This window comes from Silurus aristotelis (genome assembly GCF_946808225.1).
Source record: "Silurus aristotelis genome assembly, chromosome: 3".
Classification (NCBI taxonomy): domain Eukaryota; kingdom Metazoa; phylum Chordata; class Actinopteri; order Siluriformes; family Siluridae; genus Silurus; species Silurus aristotelis.
In genome coordinates this window covers 308776-326607 of record NC_139576.1, presented here as the reverse complement: position 1 = coordinate 326607, position 17832 = coordinate 308776, and the positions used below count along the sequence as shown (strand labels likewise).

Genomic DNA, 17832 nt, shown 5'->3' with positions numbered 1-17832 from the left:
CAACTTTTATGGAATTTGGGTTGTACATGATTTGGGTAAAGTAGTTCTGTGATCTGGTGGTGACAACTGGTTTAATGGAAGAAAACCAACTTAAAGAAAACACACACACACACACACACACACATACACACACATAGCTGCATCACTGTACACACTGTACTGCACACACAGAGACCCAGAGAGAGCGGGAGCGTCAGTAGTGACCTGAGAGAAAAAAACGCAGCGTTTATTACATTTCTAAACACCTTCCAGAAATCGATGACTATTAAGAATATTAAGAGTCAGAGGGAAATATTTATAGATTAGACCAAAAAAAAGAAATAAACATTCAGAGATATTACTCGAATCCAACCAGTCTAAAGACTAACAAAACCAGAAAAAATGATAAGGGTTTTTATACACATTTCTAATATTCATTCTTTTATTTTAATGAAAAAACATTACATAAAAAAAATAATAATAATAAATACTAGGGGGCAGTATTACTGATGGCTCTAACGTGTACGTGTGTGTGTGTGTGTGTGTGTGTGTGTGTGTTAGTGATGAGTGTGTATGATGAGTGTGTGTAATGAGTGTGTGTGAGTAATGTGTGTGTTTAGTGTTTTTGCACTGATCCACGTGCAGCCTGCAGCTCAGCTTCCTCATCACACCTCTATAATCTATAACACACCGATTAATAATAATAATAATAATAATAATAATAATAATAATAATGTAGTTTTATTTAGAATGCACCAATTTCACACACACACTTTTATATACCATTTACAACATTATATTATATAATTAAAACAATCCTAGAAAGTCATTAAAATTAATAATAATTAAAAAAAAGGTTTAGTGATTTATATCTACAGGCCTACATAATGCTCTGATAGCTGCCGTTACCTCAGTACACATTATCAACAACAACAACAAGAACAATAATAATAACAATAATAATAATAATAATAATTAATTCTAATAATGAACTGTTATACAGTGTAGTGATTGCTTGTATGCAGTTTGTCCAGCAGACGGCGCTGCAGCCGTACACCAGGAAACCTTCTCTATCTACAACATTAGCAGACGTCTTTATCCAATGCGACTTACACCTGAGAGGTTGGGGGTTAAGGGCCTTGCTCAGGGGCCCCGCAGTGGCATCTTGTGGTTCTGGGATTTGAACTTGTGATCCTCCGATCCAAAGTCCAATGACTTAAACTCTTAGCGACCACCTCCATCTACTACAAATATATAAAATCACTTGGCAGACACACTTATCCAGAGCAACTTACATTTATCATATTATACAGCTAAACAGCTCTGGGGTTAAGCGCCTTTCTCAGGGGCCCAGAAGTGGCAGTTTGGTGTGACTGGGATTTTATGACCTTAACCACTGAGAAACCAAATCTTAAAAAAAAAAATTTAATATACCGTTTATACTTATTTATATTTCATTCACTTTTATTTTTAACCCTAAATTTATTTGACATATTTGATGGAATTTTATTATTCCTATCTTTATTTTTACTAAACTGATGGACAATTAAAATTAATATTTAAAAGGTTTTTTTCTTTTTTCTGTCTGGCTGCCAGAAGCCAATCGAGACGTCCTGGAAGCAGAACGGAATTGTGATTGGTTAAACTCAGCACACACAGAGGGTGTGGTCTACTGCTGAGGTTACTAATCCTATCTGATCCCATGTCATGATCCAGGAGGAGAGAGTGTGTGTAGGGTGCAGGTCGTGATGTAATGTTGTATCTACGCTGCTATTAAATGTGATGTTTCTCCTGATCTTGTAGATGTTTGGATTTAACGCTGGAAGTAGGTTTTCAGCTTGAGCACTTTAGAGTACGCAGCTCTGGCGCTGGAGGAAATGAGGTAAGATCCATCAGAGGAAGTGAAGAATTCCCAGTCTCTGCATCCGTGTGTGTTCAGTTTGTGTACAGGCACAAATCCTTCATAACCCTGCCACCTGAAAACCCAGAAAAACATAACAAGCACAATCCGAGAGTTTTATTTAGTACTGAAGCAAAATGACCTGGGAATAAAAAACACCACACTCACATGCACACCATCAATACGTAATGATGATTCCATGACTTTTTCAAATAATAACATTTTAAATATCAGGCAAAAAATCCAGACTATTAATTTATTATAAATAACCCTGTAGAGAGCAGTGTAATTATTACAGATCTTCAATTATTAAGTTTTACTCCCATTCAAGAGAACGACTTTTTCATTCATTTCATTTATTTGTATAGCGTTTTTTTAATTTATTTATTTTTAACTCACCACATTATCTGTGTAAAGCTGCTTTGAGACAATTTTAAATGTGTTAAAAGCAATAAGAAATAGATAGATAGATAGATAGATAGATAGATAGATAGATAGATAGATAGATAGATAGATAGATAGATAGATAGATAGATAGATAGATAGATAGATACGTAATATTGGAAAAGATGCAGAAACATCTATAATCTTTAGTTCTGTTCCATTACCAAGCTCAAGTCCAAACTTAATGAACAACAGAGAATGATCTTGAAGAGGAATAGTAAAGTTCTACCACTATGGTATGATGCACTCACCGATATATAACACTGTTTACTGAGTATGAAGCTCCATCAAATGAGTTGGCCACCACAAGGAACTTGTCATCACCCACAGTGAAGAACTCCCAATCTAAAGCACTGCAACACAGCAAACTCCCCCTCAGTGCTTTCACGCATCTCAGGCCATTGGTGAAGGATCAAACGAGCTTTAATGTTTACTCACCTGCTTGTTGCAATATCCTGGAACTTAATAAATCTCTGTGAGGTGGTGTTAAGTTCATAGATGGTGGAGTTGATGTTGTAGAAAACTGTGCTGGAGTCACTGAGCTTCTGAGAGTTTGCTACAGCCAGAAAGAATCTGTTATCGATCTGAAACATCTCCCAATCAATTGCTCCATATGTCTGCAACGAAAAATGTTCAGTCACATTCACAGACATCTGTCCATCAGACCAGCTTCTCCTTCCTCAGGTTTGTAGTTAGCACTAATGAATCTGAAATACTGTAGATAAACACAAGCTGGCTACAGGAACCTACTGAATAAAACTAAAACACTCATATTAGCCTGGACAGGTACTTTCACAAATTTCTGAGAGCCTGACTGAACTCCTTAAGGCCTCAGAAGTTCCTGAGATCTCCAGACCAAACAATTCAAGGTGTTTAGAATGCAAATTACTAAAATTGTCCCCAGACAAGGTCAGGCTCTGGTGCTGGTGACCTCAGAGGTTTGGAGTTTATCTGTAGACTTAAATATCTGAAACCGAAAGAGTCATATTGGAATGTTCTATCCAATGTCTTCTATAGCACTTTTATTAATAAACATCATCAGAAAGCAGCTTTACAGGAACCTGGAAATAAAATGTAATCTAATGTGTGAGTCAGTGCTGACGGTGGTGAGGGAAAAAAGATGAGATGAAAAGAAGAAGAAACCTTAAAAGAAACCAGACTCAATAAGGAAAATATCTTCATCTGTGTGACACAAAATGTCCATTAATTCTAATTCCATCATTGCTGAAGTTATCATCTGTTTCCTGATGGAGACTCGAGTGTAAATCTGCTCATTGAGATTGTAATCCTGAACCACTGCAGCAGACTGTTTCTATTAATCACAGTCCAGATCCATCTTCATCGCAGCTTCTTCAGTGCAGTTGTGTTTTTAGCTGTTCATGTGAAACCTCTTCATCAGAGGTGGGTGGGTTACAAGTGACAAGAACTTCATGAGAAGTCAAGCATGAGGATGGATCAGGCAGGTCCAGAGATTGGATTATTGTAAAATACCCTACTGTCTGGATCTGTTTGTCCTTGTCACTTCATGAAGGCTACACTGACCAGCAATAACATTCTGACCGGTGAAGTGCATCACTGAAGATCTCTTCATCATGGCACCTGTTACTGGGTGGATTTATTAATTATGCAGCAAGTAAAAAATTTTTCCTCAAAGTTGATGTTAGAACCAGGAAAAAATGGGTGAGCGTAAGGATTTGAGTGAGTTTGACAAATTGTGACGTCTAGACGACTGGGTCGAAGCATCTACAGAGACAGCAGGGAAAGGAGAAGTGGAGGAGAAGTGGAGGAGAGTGGAGGTTCAGGTTGGTACTTTAAATGTTGGTACTATGACTGGTAAAGGGAGAGAGGGAGCTGATATGATGGAGAGGAGAAAGGTAGAGATGTTGTGTGTTCAGGAGACCAAGTGGAAAGGGAGTAAGAGCAGGAACATTGGAGGTGGGTTTAAACTGTTCTATCATGGTGTGGATGGAAAGAGAAATGGTGTAGGGGGGATTCTGAAGGAAGAGTGCAGTAAGAGTGTAGTGGAGGTGAAGAGAGTTTCTGATAGGGTGATGAACGTGAAGCTGGAAGATGAAGGGATGATGATAAATGTCATCGGTGCTTATGCTCCACAAGTGGACTGTGAGATGGAGAAGAAGGAATAAAACTGAACAGAATCCCAGACTCTGCAGTCTCAACATTTCACATCCTCATTACTTTACCATCATCATGATCTCTACTCTTTACTCACCTCACTCTGGAGAAGCTGTGGAGTTTAACTGGAGTTCCAGGTCAATTTAAATACTATTAACCCCAGTGACAGTCACTGTTTACTGGAGTCGTGTTGAACTCTGGATTAAGAATATTCTCTTTTATGTCTGATGAACTTTATATCTATTTTTAGCTTCTTTGTGTGACGCTGTCTTGATGTGGCTGAGACAGAATTCTTGGAAAGTCCCTCAATTTCACACACATGTACATACACACTGTAACCTACAGCACATCGTGACTAATTCCAGCTTTCAGTAATTAAAGGGTGCAGTTACAGACCACAGCTCATCACTTATATTAGTCAAATAGGAGCATGTTTTATATATGTGTATCCTGATGTACCATGATTGACTGGAACGGCTGGAACTTTTCCCCTATCCAGATGTAGATAGTGGAGCTAATGACAGTGGATTTTCCATTGAAGGTGTTGGCTACCACCAGGAAGTGGTATGGTCCAATGGTAAAGAACTCCCAGTCATAGGCTCCAGATGTTGGGATGGTCTGATTCATCTCAAACTTCTTGATGTGTTGGTTCCACCTGTAGATCACACTGTCGATGTTGTGGTTCATCTCACCTGTGCACAAATTGTGAGGATGAGCACAAGATCAGAATCTCTGTATATCTGAGAGATGGAGGTGTGAGATCTGTCTGTACATCTCAGTCTGAGTGATGGATGGAGGTGTGAGATCTGTCTGTACATCTCAGTCTGAGTGATGGATGGAGGTGTGAGATCTGTCTGTACATCTCAGTCTGAGTGATGGATGAAGGTGTGAGATCTGTCTGTACATCTCAGTCTGAGTGATGGATGAAGGTGTGAGATCTGTCTGTAAATTTCAGTCTGAGTGATGGATGGAGGTGTGAGATCTGTCTGTACATCTCAGTCTGAGTGATGGATGGAGGTGTGAGATCTGTGTGTTCTAAGCTTTAATAGATGTTTGGTGTGTATATATTCTCTATGTGTCTTTTGAGAAAATAACTCCACCTTTTCTGTGATTGGCCACAGCGAGATAATGATCATCATGGATACGAAAGGCCTCCCAGTCACGAGCACAGTGTGTTTGAATCTCCTGATATCTAACGAAGCGTTGCTTCTTTACTCTCCATTTATAAATCACTGAGAGCTCAAACTTATCATCACATCCTCCAGAGTTTGCCACGACCAAGAACCTCTAAAACAAGACACACACACACACACACACACACACACACACACACACACACACACGTTTGTTGGGGTTTTTTTGGTGATTATTTTACTATGTATTGTTTATTGTGCACATAATCTTTTTCCATTCTTGTGTGTAGGTCTGTGTTAGTTCCTGTGTGTAGTTCCTGTGTGTAGGTCTGTGTTAGTTCCTATGTGTAGTTCCTGTGTGTAGGTCTGTGTTAGGTCCTGTGTGTAGTTCCTGTGTGTAGGTCTGTGTTAGCTCCTGTGTTAGTTCCTTTGTTAGTTCCTGTGTGTAAGGTCTTGTGTTAGTTCCTGTGTGTAGGTCTGTGTTAGTTCCTGTGTGTAGTTCCTGTGTGTAGTTCCTGTGTGTAGATCTTTGTTAGTTCCTGAGTTTGTTCCTGTGTGTATGTCTGTATTAATTCCTGTGTTAGTTCCTTTGTGTAGTTCCTGTGTTAGTTCCTGTGTGTAGGTCTGTGTTAAGTCCTGTGTTAGTTCCTGTGTGTAGATCTGTGTTAGTTCCTGAGTTAGTTCCTGTGTGTAGGTCTGTATTAGTTCCTGTGTTAGATCCTGTCTGTAGGTCTGTGTTAGTTCCTGAGTTAGTTCCTGTGTGTAGGTCAGTGTTAGTTCCTGTGTGTAGGTCTGTGTTAGTTCCCTTTGGGGAACTCAAGCTGCGACACAATGCTTTGTGAACGCTTCGGCGTTGCTCACGCTCTAAATTATGTGTGAAATCCGCCAACGGCAAGGCGTGATGTCATGACCAGGAAGCTACAAAATGCGCATGCAGTGGAGCCTATGCTAGGTCCTGTTTGTTCAGGTACGCGCTTTGTGTGTGAATCTGTGCAGGCATCTCAAGGGAGTCGACTGCTCGCAATTTAGCTGTGGCTATGCGCACGAGGAGCCTCTTGCCGAGGCAAAGCGCCACCGGATGCCACAGAGTTTGCAAGCGGATCTGACAGAAGGCTTGGTGGTGGGCGTGTCCCTTTCTCTTTCCCGGTCTCACCTGCCGGGTCTAGCACTCGCTCCCTGGGGGAAGCACACCCTTCGGCGGTCTCTTCCCCCTAAGCGAGCAGTGTGGCGCTTCACAATTCTCCTCTGAGGAGGAGAGATTATGAAAGCTAGTGCGCCCATGGACTCCGCCCAGCCTGTGCAGTACGAGGAGCTCCTAGAGGTAGTGACATGGGCCGTGTCCAAGCTCAAGTTAGCTTGGCCGAATGTGAAGCAGAAGCAGCGCACACCCAGCAAGCTGGATGAGTGCTTCCTGTGCCCTGCGTCACAGCCTCCATGCCGAGGACTGCCTTTCTTCCGGATCTGCACACTGAGGTGTCCAGGTCCTGGAATAGCCCGTATGCACCCCACCTCTTTACCCCACAAACCTTGCTGTATAAGAACGTGGTGGGGAACGAAGAAGTGTGGCTATGGGATGATGCCACTGGTGCAATAGACGCTAGCTAGCTATCTCTCCCTGGGTGTAGCGTGGTCCCTTAAGGCTCCGGTACTGCCCACTAAACCTGTCTGCAGCTTCCCCACAAATTGTCGTTCTGCAGGCATTCTACCCTCCTCCTCTTTAGCCCCTGACCAGGAGAAACAAACTGACTGTGTCCAGTGCGAGCTGGACCACAGGACGTCCAAAAGACGAGTCCGTGGAGAAGTCGAGGCAGCTGTTTGTCTGCTATGGCCCTTATAGGCAAAAACCAGACTCTCAGTAGGTGGATTGTGGATGCTATTGCATCTTCATATGAGCCCTCTGGTCTCCCCGCTTCTTTTGGGGTCAAAGGCTCAATCCACTCGGCCTGGTCCGCTGGAGTCCCACTCCAGGACATTTGCAATGCGCAGGCTGGTCCACCCCGCTGACCTTCGTCAGGTTCTTACCTCGACCTTAGAGCTCCTCTGTCCTGCGCTCTGGTTGTGCTATCACACACTAGGCAAGGACTGGTCAGTGTGCCATGATTGGACTCGTTCCCAAAGCATTGTGACGCAGCTCGGGTTCCAGAAAGGGAACGTCTCTAGGTCACGTATGTAACCTTAGTTCCCTGAGGGAACGAGATGCTGCGTCTCCAAGGCACACTCCCTGCCTCCCTGTTGTGCTTCCATTCTCACTTTTCAGAAGCTAGCATCCGCTCCACTGCATGCGCATTTTGTAGGTTCCTGGTCGTGACGTGATTCAGAACGTGAGCAACACGGAAGCGTTCCCAAAGCGTTGTGACACAGCGTCTCTTTCCTTCAGGGAACTAAGGTTACATACATAACCTAGAAACATTCCTGTGTTAGTTCCTGTGTGTATGTCTGTATTAGTTCCTGTGTTAGTTCTGTGTTAGTTCCTGTGTTAGTTCCTGTGTGTTATTCGAACCTTTTTTCCCACAGTGAAGAATTTCCACGCTTGTGCATCGAATGTGTTGATGTTCTGAAATCGCTCAAATCTGCCGTCGATCCACCTATAAATTATGGAACCATATCTGGAGTCACGGTTCGCTGTAGCGATGAACAAGCCGAGGGACGGGAGATGAAACACCTCAATATCAAATGTCTCTGAGTTTGTGAAGAGATCCTGATGATCTTCAACATAATCCAACTTTTCTTTCTCTGTGTACAACAGTGAAAGTGAGGGATTATTAGCAGAGTTTTGTTCCGTGTGTGTGTATATGTGTGTGTGTGTGTATGTGTGTGTGTGTGTGTGTGTGTGTGTGTGTGTGCGTGTGTGTGTACCGTGCAGCATGGTGACCCATGAAGTGCCGTTACACAAGAACAGTGATCTCTTCTCAATGCTAAACCACAGCTGGCCGATGAGAGCACTGATACACACTGGAGGAACTCGCTGAGTAACACGCAACTCTGCCTCTACAGAGAGAATATAATAATATATTTCTAATAATATAATTTAATCTCTCTCTCACACAAACACACACACACACACACACACACACACACACATGCTAGTTTTGTGATTAAGGCGTGTGTGGCATGTGGTCGATGTGAGGACATCCTTCTTCTCACCATAAGGGTAAAGTGGAAGCTGATTGGTTGGAGGTCTGATTGGAACGTGTAATAGAACTTGAGGAACTGACAGAACAGACAACGTGGGTTCAGATGAGGGACACAGATGTGAGGATGCATCTGATCCAGGCATGAGGACAAGCTGTCTAATCAAACCCTGAGTGAGAGTACAAAACCAAAAGTGAGAAAGAGACACAGAGCATAAGACAGAATAAATATACTGGTTTTGCACAGGTGAGTGAGACTGGTGGAGTTACTAACTGAAAACAAACTGCTCCATCTCTTCCTGCTGCCAATGAAGAACGTGGAGCCACCTGTGTACATCTGTTCAGGAAATGGCTTCTCCAACTGCCTACAGTTCAACAGAAATCTCACAGAGTTAAAGACACACACACACACAGAGACATAGAGAGATAGAAAAAGAGAGAGAGGCAGACAGGCAGAGAGAGACAGATAGAGAGAAAGAGAGAGAGAGAGAGAGAGAGAGAGAGAGAGAGAGAGAGAGAGAGCGAGAGCGAGAGAGAGAGAGAGAGGATGACAGACAGTTATGATCAATATAAAGAACTTTATTATAAATATGTTTTCACCTACATCTCAACTGGGACGTTACAGTCCAGAGTGAGTGCGGCGTAGTGGCCACTGAATGCGAGTACCATGGTATGCCATCGCCCATCTGCAACGTTCACTTGTCTGAACGTCACTCTCTCTGCCTTGCCATCTACCCTCCGCAGAAAGTGCACTTTGTCATGAGCGAGACGAAGACCAACAAGCAGCTCATCTGAATCTCCATTCAAAAGTGTGAATATGTATTCATCCTTCTGCATGAAATAATCAATACATTAATACTCACATTAGTACATTAGCACACACACAACAATGAGATAGGTAGGTCCATCAGTAAGCCCAGGGCAGAGGAATGATGGAGTGGTATGATAGAGGATGAAAGAAGTGGTAGGAAGGAAGATTGGATTAGAGACAGAGGGTGGTGACAAGGACAAGACATAGCCATAATAAGGTATGGAATTTAAACACTGCCATGAGAAAGTAGGTTGGGACAGAGCCACAATGAGGTGTAGAGGTAACGACAGTGGCGTCAGGAGGTAGGATTGTTGAAATAGAGCCACTTGGAGAAAAGGCAATTATAAGAGGAAGAGAGGGATTATAAGGTTATAAGGTAGGAATTTTGTGGCAGTTCCCCAAGGAGATAGATAAAAAAGTATGAAAAAGCCACAGGATGGTGAGTGGATTGGAATATAGCCATAGGGAGGTAAGGCATTTGTGACAGAAATGTAGGGAGATTGGGACAGATCCACGGGGAGATTGGAATGGAGACACAGAGGGGAAGGAGGTTGAGACAGAGCCACAAGGAGTTTGGGACAGAGCCACAGGGGGGAGGGAGGTTGAGACAGAGACACAGAGGGTAAGGAGGTTGAGACAGAGCCACAGGGAGTTTGGGACAGAGCCACTGGGATATTGGGATGGAAACACAGTGCGATTGGGACAGAGGCACTTTTGGGAGGAGTGGGGAGGGGGGTGTTGAGACAAAGCCATAGGGAGATTGGGACAGAGCCACAGGGGAAAGGGAGGTTAAAACAGAGCCACTGGGAGATTGGAACGGAGACACAGGGGGGAGGTAGGTTGAGACAGAGTCACAGGGAAATTGGGACAGAGCCACAGGTGGGGAGGGAGGATGAGACAGAGACACAGGGAGGTTGGGGGGAGGTTAAAACAGAGAAACAGGGGGAGGGAGGTTGAGACAGAGTCACAGAGAGATTGGGACAGAGACACGGGGGGAGGGAGGTTGAGACAGAGTCACAGGGAGATTAGGACAGAGTCACAGGGGGGGAGGGAGGTTGAGACAGAGTCACAGGGAGATTAGGACAGAGTCACAGGGGGGGAGGGAGGTTGAGACAGAGTCACAGGGAGATAAGGACAGAGTCACAGGGGGGGAGGGAGGTTGAGACAGAGTCACAGGGAGATTAGGACAGAGTCACAGGGGGGAAGGGAGGTTGAGACAGAGTCACAGGGAGATTAGGACAGAGTCACAGGGGGGGAGGGAGGTTGAGACAGAGACACAGAGAGATTGGGACAGAGACACGGGGGAGGGAGGTTGAGACAGAGTCACAGGGAAATTGGGACAGAGACATAGGGGGAGGGAGGTTGAGACAAAGTCACAGGGAGATTAGGACAGAGACACAGGCAGGAGGGAGGTTGAGACAGAGTCACAGGGAGATTAGGAGAGAGGTTGAGACAGAGACACAGGGAAGGGAGGTTGAGACAGAGACACAGTAATGTTGGGACGGAGACACAGGGGGGGAGAAAGGATAAGACAGAGACACAATGAGGTTTGGAAGGATACACAGGGGGGAGGGAGGTTGAGACAGAGACACAGAGGAGGGAAGTCGGGACAGAGACACAGGGAGATTAGGATATAGACACAGGGGAGGGAGGTTGAGACAGAGACACAGGGAGGTTGGGACAGAGACACAGGGAGGTTGGGACAGAGACACAGGGGGTTGATAAGTTGGGAAATAGTTGCAGTAATTGGGGATGTTGAAATTTATAATGAAAAAGTTTTTTTGCTGTGGCTTTTAAAACTTGTAAGTTGATGAATATTGAATGAATTGTATTCTGGTTAGTGCAGCATTTAGATACAGAAGACTATTAAGTACACCAGTATGCCATTTGTGTTTTTCTGAGTGTAAAAAAAACTTTTTGTTAATAATGAACTAGTGATTGCATTCGGAATATGAGAGTCTTCTCTCTGTGTGCTTCTTACAGTCGGATTTAATATTGGGATCTTCAGTGTGACCACAATGGAAAACTCAGCAGGAAAAAAGTTGCAGTTGGTAAAGATCTGTGATGATGGGAAACTCAGAGCCTGTGGAGGTCCAGAGAGTTTCAGTCCTCTTGATCCCTGGGACTGAACCATGCGGACCAGAGTCTGGTGACTGCCCACAGGAAGGACACGATGCAGCAGGTCCAGTGGTAACAGATCTGTTAATAAAATACAATTGAATATGAGCATAGAACCACAATAGTACAATGTTTGTACACATGCACTTTATGTAGTGTCTGAGTTTGAGTGTGTGAGTCTGTGTGTAAAGCTGATGAGCTGGAGATTAAAATGATTGTTGTGGTCATTAAATGGTAAAATGTAATGACCACATTCTGAAAGCTTTACACTGTGAGCAATGTTCAAGAGTTCGAGTTCAAAACTGCCTGACACTAGAAGGCAACAGTGGAACATTAAACACGTCTTGGTTGAAAATGTGAATAAAACAGAAAGTCAAATACGAGGTGGAGAGTACTTTTTCTAACATGCCAACTCACACACACACACACACACACACACACACACACACACACACACACACACACACACACACACACACACTCACACACACACACACACACACACACACACACACACACACACACACACACACACACACAACTGTGTTACTGAACTGTTACAACCTGAACTCAACACACACACTTAATACTCATTTCACTTCACTTTGTACACATCCATGTCTTCAGCAGCACCATATTATATTAGATGTAATTATATTCTACTGTTTTCATGCTGTTCTGCACCTCCTGACTGCTGCTACTGCTGTTTTTACACTACATTCTGTTCATGTTTACAAGTACACTCTTGTTTATAGTCCTCTTGTGCACATTGTACTGTATAACAGTATACAGCAGGTTTACTGGTCAGTGCTATTGTGTGTTTTGTGTATCTTTGCACTCGGTTGCACACGATGCACTTTAAGTGGTGAGGACACTTACTTTAGTCCTTAACACTGTGTTCTTTGTGTAGCTTTATGTTGTGTGTTGTAGCTTTGTGTTGTTTAATGTAGCACCAGGGTCCAGGAGGAACGTTGTCTCATGTCACTGTGTACTGCGTCAGATATATATACGGTAGAAATGACAATAAAAGCTTTTTGACTTGACTTGAACAAATAGCAGCACAAGGCTGCACGCACAATCACAGGGAGCACCGAACTTCATAGGTTAGTGTGCCAAAAGTTATTAAGTTGTATAAAGTGGTGTATAAAGCAGTTACACAATTGTTTTTGTGTTTTACACTGCACTTGTGTTTTGTGATGTGACAGGTCTGTTTAAAATAAACGTTTCTGTTGTAAAGGGCACGACTTTTGCTTAAGTTCAGATTCACCTGAAAAATCTAAGAGAGAAGCAGGATCAACGGAGAACACTTGTGGAACAAAATGGAGGAGATCATATTTCAAAGAGCGGAAAAGCTTTTCAGAAAGCAAACAGCACTTTTCAGAATGCTACCGATTCACAAAACAACACAGAGGCACTGCAGGGCCTCCTATTGTTCTGAAACAAATGCATTACTGGAGATATAATGCAGGTCATATGGGCATAAAGAGATGGAAAGGGAGGTCTAAACTATAGGAACACCCAGCTAAAGGGAACAGGAGAGATGATTATTATTATTACTCACACCACCAGATCATCTGTGGTCACACACACCTCCCATCCAGCTCCCACCTGGACGTTCACCTCCCATTATCACACTGTTGCGAAGTGAAAACAGATACGCCCTGCAGTGTGCACCATCTCTAACAGTAGCAACGGCGTGCTATGAGAAACTCAACTATGAAATCGAAACCTGACCCAAGTACAACAAATATTTCTGAAATGAAGTCTGTGTATGTAGCTACATGATAATAACAAACAAGAGAAATCAACAGACAGAGGAACCCACAGATTCATACAGAGATACAGAAACCTATAAGAAACCCACTGAGGCCCATTAGAACCCATATCCTCCCACAGACCCCCACAAATCCCTTTGTGAGACCTACAATAAAATGTACATATATGCCCGAGGACACCTACATATACAAACGGATGTGCTTTGATCAGGAAAATCATTCCAGTAAATTCATAGCTACAATGAATGATGTTCCACTTCCCAGTTCTTCCAGCAGTGGGTCCTCCACCCTGAGCAGATTCTTGTCTGTGATGAAATCCCGGGTCTGGTGTTCAGGGTCTGTGCAGAACTTCTGCCTGGATTAATGAGGAACTTTTTTCAAAATTTTTCTACACTAGGCTGCCACCCTGTCCTGCTATTGTGCCAGTGGCAAAACATACTACAGCTATGGACCTCAGTAACATTAAACCAAATCATCATAACTAAAATCCTGCCTGCATTCAATGGTGGACTCTAACCATTTCAACTACTGCTTTCCATGCAGCCTTGATCCACCTGGATAACAGCAAAGATGAAGATTATTTTAATACTCAGGTTGATAAATAAGCTCACACACCTTGACATCAGAACTTTCCTTTGCAATTGGATATTTAACTGTGAAAAGTCTGAACCTCAGTCTTCCTTCACCCTTCCTGTGAGCCCTGGTGTTCCACAAGTCTGTGTGTTTTGCTCTCTTCTTTATAGTTCTAACTCCATAATCATCCCCTGGAACATTAACTCCAGCACAGTGGAGTGCTGAAAATCATGGAAGACCTTCTGGACCTGCTTCTGCGAGAGCCATGTTAGCTCGGTGGTTTTCACTTCCTACTGGATTTCAAATCCTGTCACTGCTAAATGAAACTGCTGGGCCCTTGAGCATGGCCCTAACACTCAGTGTTGAGCAGATGAATGAAATGAGGTCAGTGTAAGATAATAGTAAAATGAGGTGCTACACTGTGGATCACTCTTCCTGAGATATTCTTTCCTGAGTTCCTTTTATTTTTATTTGATTCTAAAACAAACTGTGGTTTGATTTGTCCTTACATCAGTTGAAAATATCCTGAAATAAGTCAATATAAAAATCTCTCACAACCCTTACAATACACGTGTTCTGGTAAAGATAAAGTGTCTTCCGGCTCTTATTCTGCAACACTCAATGCTGGATCAAAGCACCTGAAGACCTGGAGACCACATCTAATCATATATCTCATCTACAGAGACAACCACAGGAGTGTGTTTCCGTCTGGCCCCTTAACTTGGTTTTGAAGTGAGTTCTCACTAAAGCCAGGTAAGGAGATGCTGCAGCTTCTGCTCTGAAAGCGAGTCAGTATAAAGATCATATGGGAGAACAGAAGCAACCCTGTCCTCCTCCCCTTCCTTTCAGTCCTTTGAATGATATCATAATTAGTTGGCTTAAATGGTTTAAAGAACCAGAAGCTCATAATCTCCTGGCAATCTGCTCGAAAATCCGCAGTAATTACAGAGCTCGAGCGACACGGCGCTCAGTGAAACCACCTCTGACAGCTGACATGAAAAGGACAAGTTACAGCTTGCACTTACTGAAGCTGCCTTAAAACAGTGCCTTTAGAGGAACACCATCACCTGCACTCCAACCTGCTTCAGGTAATAAAGCAGAATCCCTGCTGTAGAATGTGGACTGGCAGAGAAGTGAACATGTGGTGGATAAAGAATAGGTGCTGCTCTAACTATATAAATCTCACCAGCACTCAGAGAATCAGTGCTCGATAAAAGGTGCACCTCTCCCCGGTGAACAGGTGATTCTGCGTTCCAGGTGATGGGTTTTCAGTAATTTGGTGAACATGTACTAGGAGAACGGGGTGAATATATCAAACCTTTCTAAGGGTTTCTCCTGTATCAGCTAAAACAATGTATATGAGCGTGGAGGGTTGAGATCATCACTCTGCCTGGTCTGGGTGAGGAAACATACCTGAGGCAGATGTGGAGGAATAACTGCTATAGGTGGAAAGCATGTGGAGCTATAACTGTTGTATCTCAGGTGGTCTACATGTTCTGAGAGAGTAAACCTACCTTATCTATATAAAGAAACCTACCTGCTCTAGGTGAGATGATTCTCCTGAGTTGTTTGAGGAGATGTACTGGTACCTGATAAGCAAGCGCACTAGAGTCTAGAGGTAGATGTGAACCTGTGCTAGGTGAGGACATGTACTTGTTCAGGTTAAGGAAGTACCTGAGATAGATGTGAAGATGTCTTGATAGTTTGTCTTTGTCTTGATTTGTTCTTGATCAGATGGTTCACCTGAGCTAGGTGTAGAAGTGTATCTGTATTAGCTCACATGTTTTAGCAGTGCTGAGTGGGAAGCTGTACTTACGCTGTTCTAGGTGTGGAAGTGTACCTGTGCATGGTCTCCATGGTGATGACCAGCTACTGATGAAACAGCAGAAAGAGATGAACAACTTCAGCAGCATCAGAGCTGCGTTTATAAGCAGTCAGATCAATTCCTAAACTCCTCTTTAAGTCTCTTCATAACAGCCCACTGTACCAGAGACTAGATCTTTCTCACTTCAGAAACATCTGGAGTACTTTTGTGGTTGTGTCATCAAATTTCATTTATATCCAGAGGTCCTGAGATTTAATTATTATTCTAGAATCATTGAGAAAGTAAGAGATAAATCCAGCTGAAGTTTTCTCTTCTTATTATTATTTTAGAAACATCTACACCCTCATGATTAAGGAACAAACAGGAACATGTCATGTTCAGATTTCCTAACGCTTTATGAGAGTTGTGATTCTCATGTCTTTATCAGAGAGAACCTTCACACTAATTCATCATCAAAGATGATCTATAGATTATTGAATCATCCAGTAGAAATCCTCAGAAATCTTCAGAAATTTGCAACCTCCAGGAAAAACTTTGACATCGGGTGGATTTTCAGAAAAATTCAAAAGATTTCAGAAACATCCAGAAGAACAATGCAGAACTGTATGTCCTTGTAGAAGAGAAAATGTCCAGTTTTTAGAAAAGCACTCCAGGTCAGAGGTTTACAATACTGACGTTTAAGCTGTGATGGAACAGTTTCTACACTGAGCTTGAGTCTGAGAGACACTTACAAATACAAATGAGAACAAAAGGAGGTGTTTCCTCTCCACTCCACTGTGTGTGTGTGTGTGTGTGTGTGTGTGTGTGTGTGTGTGTGTGTGTGTGTGTGAGAGAGAGGAACTCACCTGTGAGAGGCTTTAACACTGAGACAGATATGGAGAGGAGGGGTTAAAGAGAGAGAGAGAGAAAGAACTTCAAACTTTGTCAGATTTAATGGTCTTGTTTTAGAAGTGGGCAGGAATTCCCCAGTGTGTGTGTGTGTGTGTGTGTGTGTGTGTGTGTGTGTGTGTGTGAGAGTGAGTGTTTGTTCATAAACAGAAATATGGACACAGCAGGACGACTTCAGAAAGTGCTAAAAGTTCAGTGTTTATCAGGAGAATCTCAGCTGTTTGGTAAATAAATGAGCAGTAAACAGGAAAGCTGGTGTTGGTGAAGAGGAACAAGTTGGTGTTTTTGCTGTTAAACACTGATTCTGTACAAACACTTGTACATACTGCAAGGAAGTGAAGATGAAAGGTCACACTAACTGAATGAATTCTATCTGATCTGATTTTATATTCTTTATTGATATTTATACACACAATGGTATCAAAAAATCTGTTTAATAGAAAATACTTTATTTATCTACGTTTCCACACGATCACCTTCACAATAGCCCCCTTTTGAGAAATCACAGACGTGGTAACGCATGTGGGTCGGAACAGCACCAGTTACACTATTAGTCTCCACACTGTTAGTCACTATTAGATACAACCTCGTATGCATATAAAATTGGGTACTAGTTTTCTAAAGTAATAAAAATCACACTTTCTTAGCAGAATCAGAATTAGGTTTATTGGTATGGAATGTAAATCTGAACTGCATCTGTGTGATGAGCCTGAGAGTTTGTTTCACAAGGCGACTGTGTTATTCCTCATCACAAGCCTGTAATCACACAACCTCAGTCATTACTGACCATCACATGCAGTTATTAACACACACACACACACACACACACACACACTCCACTAACACATATACATGTAAACACACGCTTATCTGCACTCCAGTGCCCTTAAAATGTGTGAACAGATTTTCCTCACAGGGTCACAGGTTCACTTCCTCAGGGTTCTGTTTGAGGCTCGATTCTCTTTTCTCTACATACTTTTAGGTTTTTAACAGTGGGCTTTTTTTCCAAAGCTGCTTTAAAGAGATAAAAAGGTTATAAATTTGGAATGTAGAAGTGTCTATAAGTTTGTTTCTTATAATTAAAAGTTTATCCCTAATGAGTGATCCAGTGGTGACAGTGGT

The 17832-nt window shown here is 42.7% G+C and overlaps 1 protein-coding gene across 4 annotated transcripts; it reads right to left on the bottom strand.

Moving 5' to 3' along the window:
* Window positions 1-597: 597 nt before the first annotated feature.
* tspearb (thrombospondin-type laminin G domain and EAR repeats b) lies at window positions 598-16684 on the bottom strand. 4 transcript variants are annotated; one of them, XM_083536077.1, is made up of 12 exons: window positions 16668-16684; window positions 11513-11730; window positions 9325-9551; window positions 8995-9085; window positions 8734-8890; window positions 8446-8577; window positions 8090-8322; window positions 5557-5743; window positions 4916-5148; window positions 2762-2940; window positions 2575-2676; window positions 598-1955 (listed from the first exon to the last, which is right to left on the bottom strand). In XM_083536077.1, exons 2-12 carry the CDS (start codon window positions 11663-11665, stop codon window positions 1793-1795), a joined length of 1857 nt encoding a protein of 618 aa, XP_083392203.1. In that variant the 5' UTR covers window positions 11666-11730; window positions 16668-16684; the 3' UTR covers window positions 598-1792. The 4 variants fall into 4 exon arrangements, 3 of the variants coding, with proteins under 3 accessions (XP_083392203.1, XP_083392201.1, XP_083392202.1); XM_083536075.1 differs by lacking the exon at window positions 16668-16684 and adding an exon at window positions 15814-16655; XM_083536076.1 differs by lacking the exon at window positions 16668-16684 and adding an exon at window positions 15838-16655.
* Window positions 16685-17832: the final 1148 nt, after the last annotated feature.

What these genes read in the sequence shown, in the direction of transcription:
- tspearb (XM_083536075.1), bottom strand. Translation starts at nt 15,910, where the DNA reads ATGCTGCTGAAGTTGTTCATCTCTTTCTGCTGTTTCATCAGTAGCTGG. An exon ending in TCCCAATATTAAATCCGACT is followed by an intron (nt 9,552 to 11,512) that starts GTAAGAAGCACA and finishes TATTTCATGCAG; the next exon opens with AAGGATGAATACATATTCAC. An exon ending in GCTTCCACTTTACCCTTATG is followed by an intron (nt 8,578 to 8,733) that starts GTGAGAAGAAGG and finishes TTCTCTCTGTAG; the next exon opens with AGGCAGAGTTGCGTGTTACT.